Consider the following 27,298-nt stretch of genomic DNA (forward strand, 5'->3'; position numbering starts at 1 on the left):
CTTTAATCACCAATAAGACAGTGTTAGTCTCTGCCTTTAAAGAATATTAGAATCTTTTCATTTTAATACTACAGATTTGTGGTTATGCTTAAAGTTATTAGTCCCTAATGTTTTTTGTTCACTAATTCTTTAAAAAAAAACAAAAACAAAAAAAAACCCACAAGCACACACCTTTATTTATTTCAAATAGGAATCAAAGCTCTCACCTTACACACTATTTTCCTTCATTCAATATGTAAGAGGTTTAGTAAAAAAATACCAAGCGAGCAGTTTCAATTATTCCAATTGTTAGTACAAGTTCATTAAAATTATCCATTGAGGCCCAACTTCTGCTGGCCTAGGTAGTTAAGACTCTCACCCACTTCCACAGGCATTTTTCCTGAGTAATATAGGATTGAATCCTATAACATTTCCAGATTCTACTTAATTTTGCCCCTGGAAAAACCTCCCTGACATTGCTGATAAGTCCATGAACAAAAGGAGTGAATCTAATGATACTAAAATAATGTAATGGAAATAGCGACCACAAAATAGTAGCTATGGCCAACCATTACCGAAGGAGAGATCCAGTAAATGAGGTTTCAGCTGGGTCCATCAGTACCAGACACTGGTTCTTCTCCAAGCTGAAGGGAATTTGCTGTGGTAAGTGTAAAGAATGGCAACCAACTACAAAAGTGGCACCGTTGCAACCTGCTATTCCTTGCTCTACTCTTGGCAAGAGGAACAGTCCCAAGCAACACTTAGAACAAAGGAAGCAGTATGTTTATTTTAATGGCAATGGAAACAAAATAAAATGATAAAACAAACAAATGTTTCTTTAAATATAAGGCTTTTAGACATCTGGTGTGCTGTTAAGCCCCAATTTGAATCAGGCATAATTACAAAAATCCATATAGGATTCAGGAAAACATATAGTACTTAGTCTTTCACATAAAATTTGTGTCACCACAAAGTCAGACAGCAAACAGCATATAAAGGAAAAAAATCAAAAACAATATTTACAAATTTATACTATGTAATAACAGAAATTGCTTGTTAGTAAACAGTAGATTATGTATTTATACTACATTCCAAAAGGCATGTATCTGTGATCATCAGATATTTATTATAAATTAAGCTGAAAGACAGATTGTCTGAAAAATAAGGTCTGTTTCATTTCAACTTATGCACTCAGAGCACTCAGACAGCAGAATTTTCTGGTATCTGTATGTTAATATAAAAGCACCTGATCTAACCCAATGGGGTTACACAGGCCTAACTGCAAGTCCCATTCATTCATAGCAGAAATTAGCAATTGGAAGTCAGTGTGAAAGGACACCACATACTTTTTTGCAATTTCTTGCTAAGTTTTAAATGCTTGTATAAAAACAAATCCCCATAACATGTTTGTAATATGATCATAAATAGGAAATAGTTTAAAAATGTACGATATGATTACCTCAGAATGTCAAGCTGTTTTGCACTTTGGAAAAAAGTGAACAAAACAAAACCCCCTTTTTTCCCCTCCTCCTCCTCCTCCTCCAAAAAAAAAAATCCCTATCGTCCCAACAGATGAAAGTTAGAACTGGCACCAACATTCATGCTAGTTGTCCTGCAGTGGAAAATAAACATTTAATTTACAATATTCAGAAATTGTCTTATGTAGTAGCCCCACAAAAGTTTAACTTCTTCTGTTACCAACAGTTTTTCTTTTGTTTTTTTTAAGAAGTCCAATCAGGTATGACGTGGGCAGCGTCCAGAAGGGGCAGGAATATCCAAGACTCTACGTCTGTCTTCATATTCATCAGTATCTGTTGAGTCTTCATCTTCATCCATAGCATATTCATTGTGATTAGTTTCCTACAAACAAAACACCCCCATGTTTAACTAAGAATTTAATAAATTGTCTCCTAAATCTCACTCGGATCAAATGCTAACAATGTAACCACCAAAAAAAAAACTAAAAATCAAGATGTCCTTTACATCACATTAAAAAAGCCATTAGTCTGAGGTAAAAACTAGTTACTGTAAACATTAAAATATAGCTACAGACTTGTTTTCATATATCAATTTTATAAAGTTTAATCTACATGGCAATTATATTTCTAATCTGTTTAAACTTTTACTCAAACTATATAGACCAATGAGATGAGAATCTGACCCACTAACTACTGAATTCAATTAGTCCTTTCAAATGTACAAATATGTAACAGAGCAGAATTTAAGCCACTAAGTCTGAATTTGAACGAGTACTCTAAAATATCAGTGTATGACGCAGCTTTAATATACAAAAATCATCTGCTAAGCATCTGTATCACAGGCAGAGAATTTGAATTGATCATTTTATTATAAGTGATTTCTGCAACTTGTGGAATAGAAAGGAGGTCAAGGTTTAAATGAATGTTCTCATTTCCTTTGTTTATCTTTATCTGTTACAAGTGTGACCTCTGTTGGCACTTTATGGCAGGGCATGCTAAGGAGGAGTATGACCAGCCTTTTGTTCCCTCTCAGTATCCACTCATCCATGGATGAACCTCCGAAAGTGACGTTATTAGGAGAGGATTACATTTTAAAAACATATTTGGGAAATTAGCATTCCTTTAGGCTGGTAACAGTGACATGGATGCCAGTGTAAATTAGCAGCTTCATTTCCCTCTTATGGAATCTATTGACTCTGGGCTCTCTTTTGCTTATTTGTCAATGCAGTTCTGTTTTGCTACTCTGCATTTTTTGCAGCACTTTCTGCTTCGAGTGTTTAATGTTTTTTCAGGCACTGTAGTTAAACATAAGTTCCAAGTTCCATCTGAATTACTAGTACATAGGACAGTTTCCATATTTTACACTTACGTCAGATCAATTTAGATCCAGAAAAGTAAGCCAACAGAACTGCCCAGATTCACCAGCTGCTTCCAAACCTTAAAACTAGATAATCATTCAATGGAACAGCAATTTATTAAATAATTGGAGCTGCTGCAAGAGTTATTAGATGAAATTCTATGGCCTACGTTGTGCAGGGCAGACTAGAAGAATATTAAGGTCCCTTTTGACCTTAAAGTCAATCATCTTAAAAGGTGTGAAGCACCTTTATAGAAACTTCTCTTACTGAAAAAAGCAGAGATTTTTTTTTTAAATGTAGAAGGCAGCAAACCACAATTAGGTCACACCAAGCCAGAAAGAGCTCAATTACGTAACAATTTAGATTTATAAATAAGGGTCTATCTGTCCAGGATTCTAGGTACCATGCCATAAATTACAAAAAATATAAAACTAAGCATACCTGAAGAACATCAAACTCTCTTCTCCCTCAAAAGCCTTACACTGCAATAGACTGCACAAATAGACGTGCCTGGATGCATGCCCTGAAAAGTCTACAAACATGGGCTATTTCAGATCCATGGTCAAGGACTCATGGGTGGAAGCCATCACAGAAGAGCAGGCCCCTCATTGAGAAATTTGAATTACCAGCCTAATCTTATCACAAAAATGATCAAAAATTGAATAGCTCATCCATTGAAATTGTGACAGAGTGGGATGGGGAAAAAAGGTGGCCCATCAAACAGGAAGGTCTCAACCCACTTAGGGCTTTATGGATAAAAATTAAACATCTTAGATACAAGCCATCTTGGATTCAAATGTAGCCAATGCAAATGACAGCTCGTGACATATGCTGCCACTGACAAGCATGTACTGTTTAAGAGACAGACCACTACTCCATTCGAATTTTTGGATTGATCTATGTGAAGCCCATATGCTGTGTACTGTAGTAAACCAATCTTGAGGTGACATTAACATTTAATCATAAGTGATAATTGTTAGTTTCAATTAATTCTATTGAACTAGTGCTATATATTCTCTTGGTTATAAGATCACCCCAAATAATTCAGAGAAATTCAAATTGGGGAGAGAATTTTTTATCCACACCACAGATTTTCTATTTCTAAATGTGTGTGTATGTATCTCCAGATTTTGCAATTGTTGTTCTTGTCCTGCCCCCTTGTAGAGAATTGTCTACATTATAATACCAAGAAATAAAATAAAATTATAAAGCTGGAAAAAGTGTCATGATTATGGAGTCTGGTAAGACCATTATCTAGAGAATGTATATTATACTATTCTATTAGTATTCATTCATTAATGTTTTCTGAAAAAAATAAAGGTTAGGAATAAAAGCTTAGCACAAATGATAATACCAACTGCACCTCAGCTTACCATGCGTGCTGTAGATACCTTGAATGTTGGGCATACCATATGAAATCTGGGAATTATGACATTAAAGAACTTGTCCTTATAGTAGAGACAATGGAAGGTATAATATCCTTCCATGTATCCTGAAGTAGTGGAGAAGGTAGTACAGCTGGTATATTCATAAACTCGACCTGGGCTGATTATTGGAAATTCTCCTGCAGATACAAAAATCAATAAAGAGCCATTGGGAGTTCTGAATTAAAAGGTAAATATAAATGTATATACTTCCTCCTGCAGAATGGTTAATTTCCACAGAAGTTAAGTTCAGTTACAGTTCTGCTGGAATACACAGCAAAACAAATGTTTTGAAGTACTTCTGTAACAATACCATACAAATAAAAAAAGGAGATAAGCTTGTAACAAATCTTATGTTTTAATGAACTTCTAGTGACTAGTTATCTTTGCGTCACTGTCAGTCACAAGTTAATAGAAGTTTTTTAGAGAACATAGTTCACTAACTCAGAAGTACCTAACTTGCTGAACAGGCATCACTATAATAAGCTCAAAGGACAAGAATAACCAATGAACATACTGGGAGGGTTTTGTCAGTTTTTAAAAAAATAAATCAGAACTGTTGCTATAATTCATTTCTAAATACAAGGAAAAAAAACTTGTCTTATGACATGCACTTATGTTGTTAACCCTAATACAGTAAAAACAGATGGTATAAGACTTCAGGATTGTTATTATTAATATTAATTTGTATTATCAAAGTGCTTAGGAGCCCTCCTCATGGACAAGGACCCCATGTGCTAAATGCTATAAAAACAGAAGACAGTTCCTGTCCCAAACAGCTTACAATCTAAGTAAATTAAATCTTTAAATGGTTTGATTACTTATGTATTAATATACATATTTGCCCAACAATTTAAAATAGTTAATCAAAAATTGAAGTTTAAAACGTTAGAAATTAACTTTAATGTTTAACAACTTTCACTTACACACAGTGCAATACGAGAAATTGGAACAGAATGCATGTTTGCTCATAGCAGATATTAGCCACCATCTTGCATCATTACTGAGAATGGCTCCGCCAGAAGTTACAGAATTTTCATATTAATCACTAGAAAGCTCTGAATGCTAAAATGAAACAAACTCTCAGTGTTACATACCAACAACTCCAGGACCCTGAACTTCTTCTACATCACCTTTGGCATTTGTTATTCTCCAGTACCGACTGTCCAACTGACAAGCCTTCTCAGGAAGAGCATCTTTGGACATTTCAATTCTATGAGCCAAATCAAATACATTTTTGCTTAGAAATGAATTACTTCTATGTCTAACATCATAAAATGTTTAAAATACTATCCTATACACCATACTGCTTAAAGAAAGTGGGATATTCTAGTGACCTGTGCACAAACCGAAGTCAGGAACACCAGAGCACTAATCCCAGCTTTATTCTCTTAATTACCTACCTCCCTAACTCATCACAAATATTGTGACAAATGTTTTGTGTGCAAAGGGATATGTGCTATATATTGTTAGTGAAAAGTACATAGGTAAGATCCACTCCAAATTTTAGAATAATCTAAGAGCCTTTTTTTTGCGGCTATATTAAAATAAGTATATTGCATGCTGTAAACAAGCCCCTTAGGGATATGGTATCTAACTATACCTATTTCTCCATACTTCTGAGTACTGTGCATACATCTGCAGCAGTCATGTGGCCCCCAGACAAGATTCTCTCCTGTTATCAGAAAAGTTAATCCATTTGCTATTTTCACCTGATTCTGTAAGTGAAGAAGTAATGAGGTGGATGTACAGAACTGAGTTCCGGTAGAAAAGATGTGGAGACTGAAACAGTAATGTCTCCTGTTGTGGCCACACACTCCTTATCATGAACATACCTGTGCAACAGAAATATACAAAAGAGAGTTCCAAATCTTCATTATGATGTAACCCAATTCTACTGGTTCAATAGAGATGCTAAAAGGATCTTTTTGAAGCCCAAGTTTCCACTTGCTACACTTATAATATTTTGGATTATTAAACCCAAAATTAAAAAAAAAAATTAAAATCTAGTTATGTGCGACTATTACCTCAAAATGAAACTAGTCATTTTCATTTTTGTGAAGGCACTAGTACAATGGAGCAATGCTTGCCTTAAATTAGGAGGGCAGGTTTGCATACAAACAAGTCTCTCATGAAATTCTTCTTAATATTAAGTTCTGTACAAATCTATTTTGGAGATTCATTAATCTTAAAAGGGGTTGTTACATACAATCAGTATAACCCAACCCCACCCCCCACCCACCCACCACACACACACACACACACCCCCTAGAGAAGTTCACTTTGAGTTTCAAGGTAAATCTCTCTCCAAACCTTGTTTGTTTAGAGTATCATAATATATTTATTCAATACAACATTCAAATTAATGGTTAACAGACCAACTCACTGAAATAATCTCTTATTAAAATGGCAAGTGTCATTTGTTTACCATCGTTGTTGTAGCCATTTTGGCCTCAGGATATTAGAGAGACACAAGGTGGGTGATGTAATAGCTTTTATTGGACTAACTTCTGTTGGTGAGAAAGACAAGCTTTTGAGCTACACAGAGCTGCTCTTCAGTAAACTCTTACAACATCTGCAGCTGCATCTTGCTTACCCTAGCCCTCTTATTTTGTACCTCAAGTTCTTGGCAAGCAGATGAGTTGGAATTGTGATGCTACTGGTTCTAATATTTCTGGTAACAAAACAGGATTAATCTAAGCCTTTGGATTCTGCAGCTATACCTGTTGTACATCCCCTTCTCTCCATCCCCACTCATTAACCCTCATGCCATACACATCCGCACCCATATCAGCATTTTAAAAAGACTGATTTTCTCTGCCTTGTAATTATGCTGCATTATAAACCAAAGTCACAATACCTGAAAATCTGGTCTCTGATGATGGGATAGCCTCCTGTTACAACATTGTTTACGTAAGATGTGAACCATTCCAAATAAGAAGTACCTAGATGCCAAAGAGGGAAACTTTTTACAAGGGCAGGTATGCTTACAATTGAGCCAGTTACAGTATTAACTTTCTTTTCAATATAGGCAATATAAAAGATAGTAGGCTTTAATATAAACAATTCCTACACCTCCATATTTGAGTCAGTCATTCCACATCTTGCTTTATTCAAAATAAAGAAGACTGCTTTTCCTGAGAACTGAATTGTGGCTTAAACTGTTTGCTTGTTACCCTCACTCACTGTGTCACAGATAAAATGAGACTATACACTCTTCAGACCAGGAACCATGTCTTTCCTTACCTAGTACACTTCTAGATGCTGTTCTACTTCAACAACTACTTTTTAAACCTTTGCTGGTGCTGCTATGATTTAAGGAGGCGATGATGGCTTTACAATTACTATACCTATTTCCTAGGCACTGTACTCCACAGTTAATCCAATATTCTATTTGTTAAAGCTGGTGGGTCTATTACTGGACCTAGAAGCTTGGTTTTAGTTTGTAGATATCTGCATGTATATACAGTTAAGGTATTGATGTTTATAAGAAATCTAGCAAATTTTATAAGTTTCTGTGTTCACCAGAACAAAGCTGGAAAACAAGGTAGAAGAATATGCAACATGCACACCTGTTATCACCACAAGCTCAAAGCTCAGAGTTTATAGGTCACCCAACACAGAAACTGGGATTTAAAAAAACCTGCAGTCATCACTTAGAGAGCAGCTGGATTTATCAGAATAAATAGAAAATTCAAGTACTAGGCGATTATACGTCAATCTTGTCAGCCGTGACAGAATCCCTTTAATCTCAAAGACAAGACATTTTCCTTTAAGTGAAATTAGCTATAGGTAATTCAATTAATTCAAGCAATATATTATGGATTTTAGTAATGGAAGATCAATAGTTCTTTAAATTTTGGTTTATATTACTGATGTGAAATGATTATTTTTTAAGTTAATGGTTTCATAATATTTTATTTCTCCCAAACTACATTGGGTTGCTATGGCACAAAGAACAATTAACACAATTTACTCATCTCATTCCTAATTTTGCCCTAAAAGAGCCATTTAATTATTTATACTGTCTTGCCATCCTTAGGACTCCTCCGTTGCTTAGAAGTCTCCAAGAATTACTCTTCTCCATTTTCCTTTTTCTACCACCCACCATCTTCAACATTCTGTCTTGACCTTGAAAGAGTAGGTTTTGAGGTGCACTGGCTGTATCGATTCACTCTGCAGTTTAAACATTTGTTTTTTATATGGAAATAAGGAAGTATTTATCAGATTAATCTTCTAACCTATATGGAATGTGCTATACCACCACACTGGTCCACAACAACTGGAAGTCAGTGTTTCCATAAGGACAATGCCAACCAAAAGTTATGATAATTAACACCCGATCACCACAGTCACTTGATCTTCAAAACAGTTCATCTCACTCACAAGATCTAAGATGCCAATAATTTATTAGATCAATACTTGGAACTTCTACACCACCTTTCATCTGAGGATTTCAAAGCACGAGACAGTAAACCTCAATTCTCTTGTGAGGAAGAAGAGACAGACAGCAATTTCATCACCCACCACTGCAATGCAGCTATCTCTGGGGTGGAACAAGTTTGGATATGTTTTCCAAATACATAGCCACTGCAAGTCCAAAGTTTCGGAAGTTTTCGTAAGAGTTTCTCCCCCCTCTCCTTTTACCCATAAATGACAGCATTATGACTTGGCTATTCCTCATCATTGGTGTTGCACTAGAAACAAGCTGTGATGCAGGTTATATTAAGGCATATTAATGTGTGCGCAAATTAAGGCATATTAATGTGTGCGCAAATTAAGGCACTGTTTTCACTCAATAGGAAAGCAGTTCAGTTAGCTAGAGGCTTCCATAGCTAATAGCCTCCAGCTGAAAAGAAAAAAAAAAAGATTTGAGTAACTTCCTACACCAGGCACAGCCTGTGTCAACAGAACATCACAAGGATTATATAGTTATCAAGTAACGACTCTGAAATCTTCCCTTCCCTTCCTTCATGCTTTGAACAACAGTTAGAACATTAGCAGTTAGAAAGAACCTGAAAAATCCAGGAACATTTTCCTTTTCAGGTATAGTTACATTTAGAAGAAATTTTCATTGAGGCTCACAATATATCATGAACCTCTGACATAGTTGCAAAGGCTACTAGAAATTCCTTCTCCCAGGCTACAGTTCATGGTGTTTATGAACCACATGTCTCTGACAACTCCCCTGATGGTTAAACTAAAGGTTGCTACATGTTTTGTCAGACTGGCCAGTGTGCTGAGAAGCTCAAACACAAATGTGGGAAATGACAAGCATTAATAGGGAAATAAAACTATTTTATAATTATTTCAGTTAATTGTTCAAGTTCCAATATTGGTTATAGGTTTCTCAGCAGTAAAAATACATGGACAAGTTTAGTGCTTGCTTTGTGCAGTCAAAATATATATATGTGCTAACCAGTTCACAGCATGTGTACGTTATTTATTAACATATGCAACTTAAGATCATGAAGTTGCTAGATATATTGGCATCTCTAAACAAGGTATTCTTTGCAAGAATATTTTTCCCCCACTTCAGGCTCTTACCTGTAATGAACATATCAATAGCAGATGGATTACGGGCCATCTGATCCTAGAAAAGGGGGAAAAAAATAAATGTGTATATTGAAAAGCAGATTGATGTTTTTTCTTGACATTCTAAACACCTGAACGTTTTCCTAATATTCTCTAGGCCCAAAGTAGCTTTTTCAATAGCGCATCCAAATCCCACAATCATATGTTTAAATCAGTGTTTGAGAAACAAAATGTCAGTCTCACGTGTCTTAAGTGCCAAGTTAAGCATTCGAACATACAATTGGGACATTCCATTAACGTGATCAACATTTGAAAATTAGGCTTCATGTATCATTAAAAAAAAAAAAAACAAAAAAAAAAACCAACCTTAGAATAATCTGGAAACTAACCACCTCATTTTTAGAACTCCTATCTTTATATTCCTCCCTACAAAGGGCCTTTATTGTCTCCAGATGAACACAAATATGAACAATTAAATGCCTTGAATTTCTCATAATATAGTCCAGGCAAAATAAATATTTAGCATAAAATAAAAAAGGCATATAAGATCTTTTCAATGCCCTCAATAGCAGGTGACAAACTCCAGTTGCCACACAATCAGGAAAATAACTAGGAAATTGCAACAGGCTACAGTGCTATAATAAAGTCGGTTACTTAAGAGCTTCAAGATCCCTGCATCTTTCTTTAGGAATTTGCACTGAATCTCATGGGCAGCTAGAATTAGGTCAAAAACTGCTTTTCAAGGGGTTTTAGCTTAATTCCAATTCAAGCATAGGACTCAGACTATAGCTAAGGTATCTGTTGTTGCTTGTCATTGCAGACATTGACTGTGATGCCAAATAATAAGTATTGCATATTTTTGCAAATATTTATTGCAAATATTTCAACAATTTTAGCACAGTGAGAATAATTAAAAATAGTTTTAATCTTGAATGTGAGTGACCTTGCTTTTGAGGGTTTCAGACTTAACCTGGATGTATGTTTTCAAAATGCAGAGTTTAGTAAGTAATTCAGAACCTGACCAGTTAGGAAGTTCTAATGGAGATTTTTTTAAAAGTTATAAGATAACTGTTAATGCTGTAAACTCAACCTGGAATAGGGAAGTCAAACTGAGCTGACTTTATGCATTATCACAGATATTTATCAAACTCCACTTGTAGATTTTGTACTAATTTTGTTGGTGATAGTAGGCAAGCTGTATTGGCTCAGCAATGCTTACCAGAGTAGAAAAAAATATCATCATCAATAAAATAGCACACACAGATAGTAGATCCATTGATTAAAGACAAAATATTTTGACAGTCCCTTTTCTGACTAGAATCACATCTGTGAAAGAAACAAAGCTATTCAGAAACCGAGGATTTGATTATCGTCTCACAGTAGTGAAACTCAGGTGCAACTCCACTGAAATCAATGGAATTACACAAGTGCAAGTGACAGCCAGACTCTGATATTAGGGTGTTGCCATCACCCAACAATTTTATAAAGCTTTCAGTAAGATTCAATTATGTCTTTTTTTTTCAAAAAAGTCTGTTGTGTAAAACTGATCCTTTGTTCTTTCACCATAGAGTAAGCATTGTATATTTCCCAAAGAGGGAATCACAAGTCTAAATCAAAAGAAAAATTGGGTTGAGTGATAGGTTTGGTTTTTTAGAAACAGCTGACGAAAAAGTCCTTCCCTGTGTGAAAGATAAAATGTAACAATGAAAAAGTGCCACTTGTTGTAACAGACTGGGACAAATTCATGCCTGGCATAATTCTACCAAATTAAATGGGTTATAGCAGGAATGAGTTTGACCGATTATATCTTAAGTCTGCATAAAAGTTGCTTTAATCATTAACTCCATTTCACACTAAGATCATGTCACTGTTGTGACAAATATTTTTCTTGGGTAATTTTGGCATACATCTGAGGGCAACTCAAAGGCAGCATCATTTTTATTTACCAGTTAAATGCTCTCAAAGTATACAGAGCATACATTCATTAAACTGTGCATACTATGCATTATATATTTCACACCTCTTATGACATGCAAAGGACAAATGCCAGTTTTATCAAAAAGATACATTTATTAACAAACATTTCTTCCTTACTGGACATTGGTAGAAGATCTCATATTTATTACGACCCTCCACACTCTCCAGTGCCATGTATTGACTCAGGCCAGTGTGAATGCAAAAGGTTAGAGGAAGGCATTGTTTCAAACCAAGCCGCTGTTGAAATCCCCCAGCTGCTGTGTCAATATCCAACAAATCCTCTGAACGATAGTGATTCGACAGTGCCATACTTCCCATCAATCTTAGAAGGAACAAAAAAAATTAGAAAAATGAATACTTGATTCACAATGCAAAGATAGCGTTTACCTTTTACTCTAAATGAAAAACTCATTCTAAAGTCTAATTCTGCCATCACTCTTAGGCATAATACTTATACCTAGAGAAGTGTGAATATAACGTTTGCTACAGAATCAGGCCCACAATTCACAACACCAGCCTCAACAGATATAAGTTTGGGGTTTTTTGGGTAAGAAAAATACTAAGTGGTTTTAACAAACATTGTCTTGCTCATTTTCCATGCTTAGCATAGGAAGAAAGGGAGTTCTGGGCCATTCTGGTGACTGCCAATTGCTCACTGGCAGAAAAACAGCCTCGGGCCATCTCTTCACCATTGAAATAGCATAATGGGGCAGCTTTGCAAGGCAGGGGCAATATCCTGCACTTCAAATTTTGCATCAGTTCCTTTCAATACTAAAAGAGAAACATTAAAATACTTGACAATTTTTTAGCCTATAGAAACTAAGGTCAGTAACAATTATTTGACAAGACACATTCTGTTACCTAGATTAATTCACAAAATAAGTTGATACTGAAACCAGATGTAAGAAGTCAATAAAATTCAACAACTCTGTTCATCCCTTAAAAATAGTTAGAGACAAATGAGCAATTATTTTAACAGATACATATTTATTGATCTGCACTTAGGGTTTACATAGCCTTGAAAATTATTCAATTACATTTGAAAGGAAAAAACCCCATGAAGCATGCTTCCCTTTTTCATCAATAAAACCTGTGAAAAATAGTTCACATATTTAGCTGGCCAATCTGCCATAGGTTTGTATAAACACACACTAAATATAAAAAAGGAGACACGTGAAATAATCATGAAAACTTTGACGTGTGTTAAACCACCAAAATTTGCAGATTGCAACATACTGATCATTCTTTTCTGGCACAATTTGACTGACATCCTCCACTAGTTCTCTATACATACAAATATTTCCAATACAGATGAGCTGATGAGAGATGTGTTTGGTGAAGACATTGGAAAAAGCTTAATTCTAATGCAGCGTAACTGACAGCCGGCGGTGGTGTGGGTGGTGGTGGGGCGGGGGGGGGAATGGGAAATCACACAGAGCCTAGATCAAGGCACCTGTGATAGAGCTAAGAAATTTTAAAAAAATAAATAAAAAAAATTTAAAAAAAAAAAGAATGCTTTCCCAGCTTTAGCTTGCTTTAAGCAAAGAGGAAAAGGGGTTTATATGATAAAAAAGTGAATTGTCAGCATGAAGCCCTAGTTACAACAAAGCATTGCTTAAGCAGGTCAGGACTCTTAACTGGCAGGTAAATAGCTTTAGAAATTTCTGAAATGTCAAGAGCAACACTGAGCAGATCCTTCAATAAACTGTTTTAGGTATTTCATTATTGTCACTGAAAATGGGCAATTTGGATACATTAGTAATATTAAGCCAGGATTTAATAGGCTGTGTAGGTCATACCAAGATAGCATTTCCAGCCATTTCCTAACCAATACCAGTACATCTGTGTTTGGCTTCCCTCCCCCCCCCCCCTTTTTTTTTTTAAACAAACAAAAGCAAGGGGGAGATTTTCAAAGGGGAACAAGGCACGCCACTCCCATTGCCTAATTCCCTTTCGAAAACCTCTTCTAGAATGCCTACTTGTAACCGTTCACATCATCCTCATGAATATGCAGAATTGATTAGTTACTTCTTATACACTTGATGCTAGGGTTGGGGGAAAAAGCGATACCAAAAAAGGCTCAAGCCCCCACCCAGTTAGAAGTTGGCAAAGCCACAAACTGCAATAGCCAACTCAACCACCCTCTCCCCCCCGCCCCTTTTTCTATCAACATGCCATTCTTGGCAGTATTTCTACCACTTATATCACTTTCTCTCAAATACTGCCCAGTATGGTAAACTGGAGAGGCTTGAAAGTGCACTGTTTCTGTGGCTTAAACATCGTTGCATATTGTTCAATCACTTGTTTAAGATATCAAGAATTGTCAGTTTTACATTTCAAGGAGACTTCATCTTTTCAGTAATATGGAAAATTTTAAAAATATTTCTGTTTTGTAGGGTGAAAAAATTCTATTCTTTCTGTTTTTCCAGTGATTCCACATCTCCCACTTAAGATTATTCTTGTATTGCCACATCTGAAAATTGGTTCCCAGATGATTTCATCTGAACTATGCATTCTGCAAATTCTGGTACAAAATGGGCTAATTCTGCTCTCAATTACAAGACAAAGAATCCAGAGTGACTCTGTAAATATTGGTGTAATTGAGGCCCATAAATATCCACGGCTAAATTTTGCCAATTATGAAGGATAAAACTTTCAAAAAGCACTAAAGTCCCATTTTCAAAAATGACTTGGGCATTTAGGTCCATTGGCAAGGCAGTTAGAAGCCTAGGTCCCATTGCTAAGGCATGTCTAACAGTGGGACACAGGTACTTGTGTTCTATGTGTAAAATCTTCACAATATTTAACTTCTACATTGTATCTAATATTTTGCATGGCCTGCTTAGTAGGCATTCCAATCCTCACTCCATGTCTCAGTTTAACTGAAGTGGCACCTTAAAGAAAAGAAAAACAAAACAACGGAATTGATAATAGGTTTAACTGCTTACCCAGGAACAACTAGCTTCTGTCCATTATGAATACGAAATGAACATCGATAATCATCAGGGAGTTTGCAACCTATTTGTGCTTCCACAGCATCTAGGTCTTCCTCCTGCACACTATCTGCAAACACATTAAAAACATATTTATTAGGTGACAGCTTCAGATAACAGAAACAAGAACTGTTGCTTCAGAGATCATCTCAATAAATTGGATCTCGCTTAAAGTACTTTACTACATGTAAACCACTCCTAAAATTCTGGTGGATTGTGCCTGACAAAAAACCAGTGAATCTATTACGACAATTAAAGACAAATGCTGCTTTCATTTACACAGTTGCAACCTCTTTGGCTTCAGTGCAAGGTAAATCATTTAACTGGAGCTGTCCTGCTGTATGTCAGAGCAGATTTTGGACTAACAATATGTTTAAGTTTTTCAGCTATGCTATAGTGGCAACAGCAAATGCACAATGAATAAAAAAAAGAAACCAGCTCTTTTTAAAGCCTCCTCTGGCCACCACCAGGAGCCGAGAGTTCCTACTGCATTTGATATTATCACAAAAGTACAGCGAATTTAAAAAAAAATATTTTTGTTTTAAGAGCAGTCTTATTTTACATTTAGTGCAAAAGGAAAACAAAAATAGAAATAATGATCTGACTCAATCACCCAAGAGTCCAGAAATTCAGAATTAAGGTTATCACTGTTTATTCACTCTGTTGTGACTCTCAGTTCAAAAAGGTAGGATTATCTGATGAAAGACCCTTGATAATAGTACTTACTGCTAGGCACAACAGAGAGAATAAGAACATTATCTTAACTAATACATCTAAGAAAATTCAAAATTCAGATTATTATTTGTATTACCAACTCCTTGTTCAAGCAAACCAGGAGTTCACTACTTGGTACTAACACCAATAGTATGCTAGTGTGTTAGGTAACATAGAATGCCAGTATATTACAAATTTCAGAACAAGTGTTACTCATATAGCAGTAATCTGTTTTTGTCTCCTAAGAGATCTCAACAATACTGATATATCAGAAGTAAGTGTTTCTACAAGAGACTCACCATCAGGGTGAGTTTCAACGGCATTGGCTGGGGAAATAAAGTGAATCAGCCTTAGACCTTCACTAAAAGAAAAATTAGTCCCAGCATTGGAAGTTAATTGACTGAGTCCTGACTCAGCCAACCAAGTTGTAGGTCCTAGTTGCTACCACAAAAGAAGGCTCTGTGCAAATTTCCCTTTTGGTCATTACCATACAATTTAGATTTTTCATTAAAAGAAAAGATAGCCACTTTTTTACTTCTGAAAGAATTTTGCACCAAAAATTAAAAATTCTGCACACAATATTTTAAAATTCTGCATATTTAATTTGTCAAAAACACCACAAAATAATCACACCAGTTTCAGTTATTATAGTAATTTATTGCAAAATATTTGTCAGCAAGTATGCCTGTAACAATAGGGACAACAAAAAAGATTCAGGAAATGTTTTTTGACAAATAAATTAATTACTAGGCATATTAATGCAGAACTGGGTAATAATTCCTTGAAACTACAATACAGAAATGTATTTTCCATACCCCTCAGAAGCAATGCAAAGACTTGGGGGAATCAGGGGTAATGGAGGAGCTAAGGGACAGGGAAATAGTTGCTAGGAAGGGATCTGGGTGTGAACCTGGAGGGTTGTAGGGTGTGGGTGGGAGAAGTATGGAACAGTTGTTTGTTATTTTGGGGGGAAGAGGGAGGATGCACGGTAAGAGGGGAGAGGGATTGCTAGGTAGCCTCCCCCATGCAGACCCTGGCTGACCCCTAGCCTCTCTCATTCAGTCAGACATCCCATGTGTCCCTGAATATTTATGCTCAATACCTCTGTGAGGTAGGAAGTGCTGGGGAAATGTCACAGACACACACTAAAGCCATGTCTATACTAGAGAGCTTAGAGTGCCATAGCTGTAACGATGCAGCTGTGCTGCTGTAAGATCTCATGTAGCCACTCTATGCAGATGGGAGTACTCTCCTGTTGACATAATTAAACCGCCGCTCGTTGAGGATGATAGCTGTCGGCAGAAGCTCTCCCATCGACGTAAGTGCCGTCCTGGACAGTACTATGTTGGTGTAACTTATGTCGCTCAGGGGGTGTGATTTTTTACACCCCTGAGCGACATAAGTTACAACAACATAAGTGGTAGTGTAGACATAGCCTTAGTGACTTGCCTAATGTCACACAGGGAGCATGTGACAGAGCAAGGAACTGAACCCAAGTTGTCTCTTTAGTCTCAGACTACCAGCCTAGCCATTCGACCATCCCTTCCTCCACACTGCCCTGAGCTCTTCCTGTCCTTCTAAGGACATGAGCGATTGGGTTGGGATTTTCAAAGGAGCCTAAGAAAGTTAGGCTGCCAAATCCCACTGAAATTCCCTTAGGCTCCTTTGACAATCCCAGCCTAAATTCCTAAAATTCAAACATTCCAAAACAAAGACATGTAAAGTTAGAATATTAGCATAAGAAAAAACAAGACACCAATATTAGAAAACCAGGAAATGCAGAATGACACTTCCCACACAATAGCCATGCAACCTTAACTTAGGACCTCTTGATCCCTGCCATAAGGATTTGCTCAGTGAAATCCTAATACTTCATCCCTCCCCCTCAGCCTTTTTTCAGTGTGATCTCTGCTACCCAGCTACAATTCATCCCCAAATTTACGGTGTTTCAGAAAGCACAGAAGTGCCAATTTGGTGTTGAGGAAAGCACAGAGGAAGTAGCCAGGTTTTGTCAGTGCTCTGGAATCTGTGCTGCCTACCAATAGTTTCCTAGTTGAATTTACAATGTTTGTTTTGCCAATGATGTTTGCAGCTCTGACTACTTGAGAAATCATCTCCCCCTGCCCAGATGATAACTCTTAAAACACTTATGCTAATTTAATAGAGAGGGGCTGGCAGAAGGTCAGTCTTGTGGAGGAGCACAACTTTGGACCTCGCTTCTTGCATTGGTTCACTTGACCCTGGATTTGAAGGTCTTTAAGATAGAAAATGGGCCCACACATTCTCTCAGGCTTGTCCAAGAAGTTCGGGAATTCAGTGAGGAACGGAGGGAAGGATGGGACCATGTCAAAGATCACTGATAATCTTTTTTGGAGTTCAGTTTGATAGAAGTTGGCTCATTTGCTTATGTAATGCACCTCGAGTACAAAATTACAAATCAGTAATTTATCTTATCTTGAAAAAACAAAAAAGTGTTTATACAATACCTTTTAAAGAACCAATCATCCGGGGACACCGCTGTCCCAAGTATCTCTCTAAATCATCCCAGGCTTTTTTAAGTGTAGCATAATATTGAATATACCTTCCTAAATCAGAGTAAAAACTTATGAAGATAGCTTTCCAGCTCTGATTTCGCTGAGTCTTCTCTGCCCTGGATAGACAAAAATAAAAATAGGATACGTTTCTAGTCTAATAAAATTACTTTAAAAAAACAAACTATTGCTTAGGCAGTTAGGGTGCTGCTATTTAATACAGTAACGTTATATTAGAATAATGTACAAAGATGTACTTCAGTTGTGTGAAGGTACAGTTTTCAACTAATTCATGGAACTATTCAATTTTTAATTTCTTTTGCAAGTAATTATATTTCAGCATGTAATCCTTTCTAGGGAAAATTCAGCTATGCTCTTTCTTTAAAGGACCACTGGCCGTTATTAAACCCAGGAACTTGTAGAAAACTAATAAAATCAGTTTAACCTGCAGTGCAGAGGGCTTTTAAATTTTTGTTGTTGGTTTTTTTAAAGTGTCCAATCCTGCAGTCCTTTCTCCATTTTGCCTAAATAAGGACTCCAGGACCAGAAACCAGGTCATGAAACAGAGTGGTGGCAATTAAAGACTTCATGTGTAGCTGAGCTTTTATTTTCTAAAGAGCACCTCATGCAATCAAAGAAAAACAAATATCCATTATAAATGGAGACAAATAGCTGGGGATTCAGCTTATAGTCATTTGTAGAATGGCAATGAACATATCAGCATTTAAGGCAGAAAACCTCAGTCTTCAGAGAGTTTACTATCTAAAAAAACAAACAGACACAGAAGACCAGACACATAAAAAAAGACAGAGGCGGTAATATCTTGGAGGATTTATTAATTGATATCAATTCAATCTTGTAAACAGCATAAAAGAAAAGTCTTTAAAGGAGCTGAGTGAGGAAAAGGTGGTGGTAGCATGGTTAATGAAAGCATATTGTCTTATTTTCAAATTATTTCCCATAAAGTCAGACTTAAAGAACAACCATGCATCAGAGTAACACTGAAAATGAACTCCCAAAATAATTATCTCCTTAGGCCTTTTTGTACAAGGACAGAAGTTTAAGATTGGACCAGCATGCCAGGTACTGCCATTTAGGAGGCTCAGATACAATGACATGGCCCATCAACCAACACTGACTGCTAAAAGTTCTGCCAGGATTAAGTGTTCCTGAGCTGCCAGAGGTCTGGAACTGCTGACTGACCAAATGAGAAGCAAAACTAGTAAATTCTTAAGGGAGTTCTTAGTCAAAAGAATGCTATCTTGGTGTAAGCTGAGGGAGAGGGCCAGCAATACCAGGTACGTGTGAAAGGAAACAGCAATGCAATTCTCCATTTTTGCATATTTCCACTAAGTTGGTTTTAGGCTATTCAATTCAAGATGGGCAGTTTCTTGTCTCTGTTGCAGCTTTCAGATGTGGAAATAACAGGTTAATTACATTTTACAGGGAGGGCCATTTTCAAATACTACAAAGCATGTAAAATGTTAGGAAATGCTTTTGCATTTACTGATTCTTACTTTGAATGACAACATGTAAATAGAATACAATATATATTTGCAAAATGGAAATATTCATAGGCATTTTATTTTCACAGATCACAAGTAAAGTGTCAGTGAATGTAATTTTTTGATCTTCGCCCTCGATCTCCGTTCATCCACTCTATTTGTCATCACTTGTTGATTTTTGCCTACATTTAGGTACTAATCTTGAAAGCTTCTCTGCCCTCTGCATATGTGCAGCACTCCAATAAAGTCAATGGAGTGTCATCCATGCAAAGCATTTGCAGGATCATGGTTTTAGTTTGTAAGTTTTTTGGAACAGGGACATTCTGTCAGAAAAGCACCACATAAAATTATGGCATTGTGTAAAAATTACTTGAATGGCTCCCTCACTTTATCTCGAGCAGGGAGCTGAGGTATTCCTACAGAAGAGGCCAAATCAACGATGTAGCATAAAAGTAACAATATTAAACACATCTCCAGAGGTATCTTCTAGAGCTGACATTAGCTTTGTTCAGTTGATATCAGAGTACAGCTTATGTTACAACTTCTGTTAATATTGGATCTACAAAACATTACGTAAAGACCACAAGAGGCTATGAAGCATTTTGCAATGTTAGTTTGAAAGATCCTATGCAAAAATAGAAGAGTTAACCAAATGAGCTGGTTAAAAAACCGCTTTTTTTTTGGTTCATAAGAAAATAGTACCCATACTTACTCAGATAAAAGCCAATATTTCTTGCAGTGTCTTTTCCACAATGGATCATGACTTGATAGCTGATTTAATCTTCGGCTTACATAGCAGCAGCTACAAATAAAAGCCAGTGTTAAGTCTGATTACAAAAAGTAGTAAAATAACTAAGGAAAAATGAAAGTCAACGTATTAACATATTTAAGATTATACTTCATGAAATGAATGTTAAAACTTGGTAAGATTTTATAGCTCTAACTGTAGTTTTTGGGAGTACAGTTTTAAATGCAATATGATTGTCATTAAAACATGTTATAACAAGGCTGTCTTGTTCAAATAAGCAAGGAGAGGAAAATGTTATAAACCATGTTACAGAATCACATTATGAACCCTGGTAGATACCCAAGCAAGAACAGTGTTCTCTAAAATGGTTTACAGTATTTGGGGTTTTTACCCCTTCACCCCCCTCCACCCTCAAAATAGTATTGTGAATTATGGTGACTGTCAATGTAGACAAGACATTACCAGCATCACTCCATGATGACAAATACTTCTGAGGACTGTCTTCATTACAGCTGCAAAATTGGTGAATTACAGTGACAGAATTTGCTAGTGTAGACACAGCCCTAGGAAATGAGTATTCAGGAACTTTCTTGGCAATTAAATATTTTTGTAGAGTAGGCCAAACCATAGGTCTGTTTCACAGAAGAATTTTACTAGAAGTTTTCCCCGGGACACTCCATCAGTGATAGCAGTGATAACATAGGCTAGCTGTTGGTGTTTTTATCACTGTGTTATCTACTAGGCAGTCAGCCTACATTAGTGCTTTCATTGTTGCTACTACAGATGAAGTTCCTTCTGTGGTAGTACAGTAGTGGAAGGAACCTTTATACTATCTGACTTGTCAGTTAATATATTTTCATATTTTTAAGTAAGTAGTTATCAATCTCAAGTACAGGAAAGAATGTAACCATTAGCATGAAATATGAACAGCACAATGCGAATATCTGTGAGAATTGTTTTCACTAGTCATTTTTTTCCCCAATTTTATTTTGTTTAAAAAAATAAGCATTTAATGACAAGAATGTCACAAAGAGAAACTCTGACAAATTTTATTCCTCAAATTTTAGGTTATTACAAAACCTACAAGAGGAATGTTCTTGAAAGAAGACTGTAGATATTTAAAATATTCCCCACCATCAGCCTAAGTTCTGAAGTATTGGGCTAAGACAGCTGACTAAAAAGGAGTGAAACTCTAGTTCTCATTGTTCAAGTGGAGAGAAATGCAAAAGAAAAATAAAATACTGGACTGTAAACTCATCAGGACATGGGCAGTCTCTTACTGTACATTTGTATAGCATCTGCCACAAGTGAGACCCAATCCTGGCTGGGTCCTTTAGCCACTACTGTGATATTAGTATTTTTTATTGCCGTGATACCCAGAAGTCCTAATCATAATCACAACCCATTTTGCTGAGCTCTGTGCTAACACAGTGAGGAACAGACTCTGCCATTAACAGCCTGTAATCTAAGGCCTAAATTCTACATGGTGGACTCCTGTGACTTTCTGGAGCCCTATCAATTTCAGTGGGACTATGCATACACAGAAGGCTCTACTCATTTGGATTCAAATGAAGGATCAGGTCCTAATTTAGAATAAGATGCAATAATATTCAGAAAGAGGAAGGAGGACAAAGTAATGGTAAGAGGAAAAGTTTTGTTACAAAGGCTTGTTATGCATACAATTAACTGTTTTGAGACATTAAGAGTTGGTTTTTTCTGCTTTTTAGTTTTAACATGGAAATGAATATTACTTATCAGTAATTCCTAATACCTGCCTAGCCATTAGGTAGTAATTTACAGTGAAACTGGTACATGGGGTCTGAAGAGAGGATAGGTTGTTTTTTTGGTTTGTTTTTTTTAAACAGACTAGTTTAGGGAAAATATTCCATACATTATAACACATACAGAATAATTTAAAAATTATTTGTGTTTTTGTTAACTGGGTGTTTTTATAAACTAAGATTTTTAAGATGACAGTGTCTAATTCAATCACTATTATAAATGCATCTGATTCTTACTACTTGCCAAGTTTTATTATAATCAAACTCTGAATTGTTCTGTGGTTTAACTTTGTTGGATGCAACTATATAAAGTTAGTATTCAAATCAGATATCACTACTTTGCTTAAGAGCCAGCTTTATCAGTTACCAAATTTTTAGTGATCAATTACAAAATAAGTACCAAATCCCCTAAATTCAGCCATATTGCACATATTTTTACAGAAAGCATGCAAGAGAGATTTTAGCAATAGCTCCTATTTTGCCAGAATGAGACCACTCAGGCTACACCAGAGAGATTTAGGATAACATTCCATACAACACCTTATATAATGGAGCTTTAAAACAAGGCCGCATCAACATTAAATGAATGCAAACCTCAGAAGATGAAGGGACTAAAACCAACCCTGAAGACACAGAAACAGGCTATTTTTCCCACAGTCAAGAGCTAGAAGTGTTCCCACCTTGGTTAATCTGTTACAGTTGTAACAGATATGTTTGAAATTGGGTGGGGGTAAGTAGCATTATATACAGTATGATCATATAGACAGGAGGGTTAGATAGCACACACCTGTGCCTAATGAATGTCTGATGAAGAACAAATATATAAAACTTGTCAATGCATCATATGTAGTGTCACATCTGATGAAGTTAAACAATCATATGCAATGGCAGGCATAGCATATGCTTGACCATACCAAGGTTGTCACTCATCTTGGTATTTCTAGGAGCATCCCAATTTTAATGTGGTGATTCGACATCTTACAAAAACTGCCAGCAAGTATGTTTATGGAGCCTGTAGTTACTTTCACGACCCATGAAAAGTCATTGCAGGGACTACATGGAAACAAAGGGGATACTTTAATGCAACAATATCATGGAGCAGCACTGGACAGCAGCAGCAAAAGTGTGGCAAGAAAATATTTTAGTACAACAATGCTGCACAGTGGTAGTATGGAATGAAGTATTGTTTCAATGCATCAGCAGGGGGACACGGTTTGGTAAAGTGTTGTGCAACAGCAGCAACCACAGTGGGAGAAGGTAGCAAAGCATCAGCAATGTGTGTAGTGATGACACAAGAAAGGGTTTTTGTTTTTTTTTCCCCAGAGTTTAAGGCCAGAAGAGGATCAATAGATCACTTAGTCTAGTCTCCCATATATCACAGATCATTAAATTTCACTCAGTTACACCTGCATTAAGACCAACAACTTGTGTTTGGCGAACACATATCCTTCAGAAAGAAAGTCAGTCTTGATCTGAAGAAATCAAGAGATGAAAAATCCACCACTGGTAATTCCAACAGTTGATCATCCTCACTAAAATTTTGTGCCTTATTTCTAATTTGAATTTGTCTGGCTTTAGCTTCCAACCACAGGCTCTTGTTATACCATTTTCTCTGCTAAAGAGCCTTTAGCATCTGCTAGGTTCCTCTCTGTGAAGGTACTTGTACTTTATAATCAAGTCACCCCTCAGTCTTCTTTTTGATACACTAAACAGACTGAGCTATTTAAGTCCTGCACTGCAAGGTATTTTCTCGAGCCCTTGAATAATTTTTGTGGCTCTTTTCTGAACCCTCTCCAATTTTTCCAACAGCCTTTTAAAAATGTGGACACCAGAACTATACACACTATTCCAGTCACCAATGTCATTCAGAGGTAAAATCACTTCCCTACTTCTACTCACCCCACCCCTGTTCATACATCCCAGGATTGCATTAACCCTTTTTACCACACATCACACTGGGAGTTCATATTCAGTTGCTTGTCCTCTATGATCCATAGAACTTATTCAGTCACTGCTTTCCTGGATACAGTCCCCAATGTTGTAGGTATTCCTTATTCCTAGACATATATATTTGTATTTAACTGTATTAAAACATTATTTGTTTCAATGGGTCCAGATTACCAAATAATCCAGATTGCTATGTATGACTGTCCTTTCCTCATTATTTATCACTCTGCCAATCTTTGTGTCTTCCACAAACTTTATCCACTGATTTTATATTTACTTCCCAATCATTGAGGAAAATGTTGAATAGCGTAGGACCTAGTACCAAACCCCACAGAACTCCACTAGCACCACTCTCCCTCCATGATGATTCCCCAATGACAGCTACTTAGAGATCTGTCAGTTAGCCAATTTTTATTCCATTTAATATGCACTTCATTGATATTGTATAATGCTTTTTTAAAACAGAACATCATGCTGCATTAAATCAAATGCCTTACAAAAGTATACATATAATACACATACATAGTTATTATCTACCCACCTGTAATCTCAAACACTGAAAATCAGGTTTGTTTGACAAGATCTATTTTCCATACAGCCATGTTGAGTGGCATTAAAGAGTTAGAGGATAAGAATATAACCATCAGTCAAATCCCATATCAACTTTTCCATCATTCTGTCTAGGACTGATGTAAGGCTAGCCAGTCTATAGTTAACCAGGTCACCCCACTTGCCCTTTCTGAATACTGGCACTCTTTCAGTCTTCTGGAATTTCCAGGGTATTCCAAGATTTATTAAAAATTATCATTAGCAGGCCAGAGATCTCCTCAGCAACTCTTTAGGACTCTTGTTTGCAAGTTACCCTGTCCTGCTGATTTTCAAACTCAAACACTTGTATCATATGAGGATTAAGTGCTTTCAAGTACATTATCCTGCTTCTTTCCAAATACAAAACAGAAATATTTATTAGACACTTCTGCCTTTCCTGTATGATTAACAGATCTAGTAATGGGCCTATGCCACTGACTTTTTTTTTTTTTTTGCACCGAACATACTCAAACTCCTTATTGTCCTTAGTCTGCCAGTCATGTATCTTTCTGAAGTCTGTAGCTTCCCTTATCTATTTTCTGTACTTTATGATGTCTCATTTATATCAATTGCTGTCTATTTCTCCCTTTTTCCATTTGTTATGTTACTTTATTATTTCTAATTGCTGCCTTCCCTTTGCTACTAAACCATGAGAGGCTTTTAGTCAAAGTTGTCCTTTTTCTTGATTGTGAAATCACGGCTTTTTGGTCATCAAATAAACTTTTCTTGTATAATTCCCAATTTTCATTCACATTTTTCTGTTTAAGTTCTTCCTCCCAATCAATTTCCCTCAGTTACCTCAGCTTTGGGAAATTAGCCCTTTTCAAGCACCAACTATATATATTACTGGATAGGACTATCCTCTGTTTGCTCATATTGAATCAGATCATGATCACTAGTCCCTAGATAAGTACCAACTACCAGTCGAGTGACAGTTTCATCTTTATCCATCATAATGATGTCCAAAATAAAGTTACCTCAATTTGGGTACAATACTTTTTGTATTAGAAAGTTATCTATGCTTTTTAGAAACCAATGATGTTTTACTATGGCTGTTTAAGACCTCCAGCACACATCTCCCAAATTGAAGTCTCCCATAATACCACAATTTTTCTTTCACTTCCCAGTGAAAGTGCCTAAGAAGTTAATCATCCTGTTCTGCGGTTTGATCCAGTGGTCTGCAATACACCCCTGGCACAGTACTCCCTCCACTGATCCATACGCATTTAAGATTTAATCACTAAAGCAGGTAATGGGACCATTAAAGTACACCAGTGCCATCCCCCGCCTATCTGTTATCCTCTCTATCCTTCCAAAAACAGGTTATAACCAGCAATCATGTGATCACGGCAAAGGTTTCAAAAGTCATGTCATAGAAGTCAAATCTCCTCTCATCGAGGAGAATTTCCAAGTTTTCTTGCCCGGTACCAGACCCCCCCCCCCCAGCTAGACAACCAGAAACTGTCTTCTCCTTCCACTGCCCGCCGCACGGATCTGACGGGCCCCCAGCCGGCCCCGCCGGGCGCTGCGCGGTACGTTCCCATGCAGCCCCCCCCTGCCGGGGAGCGGGAGTTGGGAGAGCAAACGTCGGCACACGAGCGAGCCCGGGCCGCCGTCCTGAGGGCAGGAGACAGACCCAGCGGGGGCGGGGCGGCGTGTCAGGTCCCCGGGCGGGGCAGGGGCCAGCCCCCCGCCCCGGGGGCGTCAGCGCCGCCTCGCACCTGCCGCAGGGAAGGCAGGCGGGCGGGCGGAGGAGGACGCACCTGTTGACGCAGCATCAGGGGAGGAGGAGGAGGGAGAAATCGCCGACTCCACTTGCTGCGCTGCGCTGCCCCCCTTCCTCCATGTCCCCCCCCCCGGGGGGCCCTGCTCCGCCCGCCCGGGGCGGCCGCCCGCCCGCCCACGCCCCCAGGAGGGCCGCTACCTCCGGCCAGGGCACATCAGCGCCCGGGGCGCAGCCCCCGCCCGGCAGCGGAGCCGGAGGGCAGGGAGCGGCCCCGGGGCCCCGCCCTACCTACCTCAGGAGGTCCCTGTAGTCCAGGAAGCTCAGGATGAGCAGCAGCGGGTCGGTGGGCAGCAGCTCCAGGCGCAGCGGCTCCGGCTCCACGGCCGCCGCCGCCGCCGCCATCTTGAGAGGCCCCCTCCCGTCCCGCTCCGCCGGGGCCTGCTGCTAGCGCTGCCCAGGGAGCCCCGCCCCTCACGCCGGTGTTATCAAACGCCAGGGAGCGGAGAGCTGGGGGGGGAAGTTCTTAAAGGGCCGGCGCCTAACCCTGGAGCGCAGAGTGCCCCCGCAGGCCAGCGCGGGAACTGCAGCCTCGGCAGAGACAGCGGGAGACGCTAAACGGGGCCCTACCCCGCCCGCCCCCCACGCCATGGACCCCAATGGGGCTGGGCCTAGTCTGCCCTCCAGCAGCAACTTGCTTGCCCCAGGGGGGGTGGATGGCCCTCCAGAGGAGCTGCTGTCACAAGGGCGGGCCCTCGCCTCGCCCCAGCCTGCCACATACCTAGGCTCTAAGGTCAGAAGGGACCAATGTCATCAACGCAGGCCACAGACCCTCACCCACCCACTGTAATAAACCTCTAACCTATGACTGAGTTATTAGAGTCCTCAAATCATGGTTTAAAGACTTTAAGAGAATCCACCAGTAAGTGAGCCGTACCCCATGTTACAGAGGAAGGCGAAAAAAACCCCGACGTCAAGTGTCACTCATTGGGCATGAGATGCGCTCATTATCTCACT

At 38.0% G+C, this 27,298-nt stretch overlaps 1 protein-coding gene across 2 annotated transcripts; it reads right to left on the reverse strand.

Annotated features, from left to right (window-relative positions):
• Positions 1-156: 156 nt before the first annotated feature.
• On the reverse strand, positions 157-26,702 carry FBXO3 (F-box protein 3). Of its 2 annotated transcripts, XM_067557531.1 has the most exons (11): positions 26,577-26,702; positions 20,207-20,296; positions 17,945-18,108; positions 14,700-14,814; positions 11,869-12,073; positions 9,787-9,832; positions 7,100-7,184; positions 5,952-6,074; positions 5,337-5,452; positions 4,189-4,379; positions 157-1,839 (listed from the first exon to the last, which is right to left on the reverse strand). In XM_067557531.1, the coding sequence occupies exons 1-11, from the start codon at positions 26,684-26,686 to the stop codon at positions 1,714-1,716; spliced, it is 1,371 nt and encodes a 456-aa protein (XP_067413632.1). In that variant the 5' UTR covers positions 26,687-26,702; the 3' UTR covers positions 157-1,713. The 2 variants fall into 2 exon arrangements, with proteins under 2 accessions (XP_067413632.1, XP_067413633.1); XM_067557532.1 differs by lacking the exon at positions 5,952-6,074.
• Between the last annotated feature and the right edge of the window lie 596 nt (positions 26,703-27,298).

The sequence above is a fragment of the Emydura macquarii genome, unplaced genomic scaffold (genome assembly GCF_026122565.2).
Source record: "Emydura macquarii macquarii isolate MOO-44397 ecotype Brisbane River unplaced genomic scaffold, CSIRO-AGI_Emac_v2 contig_1876, whole genome shotgun sequence".
In the NCBI taxonomy this organism is placed as follows: Eukaryota; Metazoa; Chordata; order Testudines; family Chelidae; genus Emydura; species Emydura macquarii.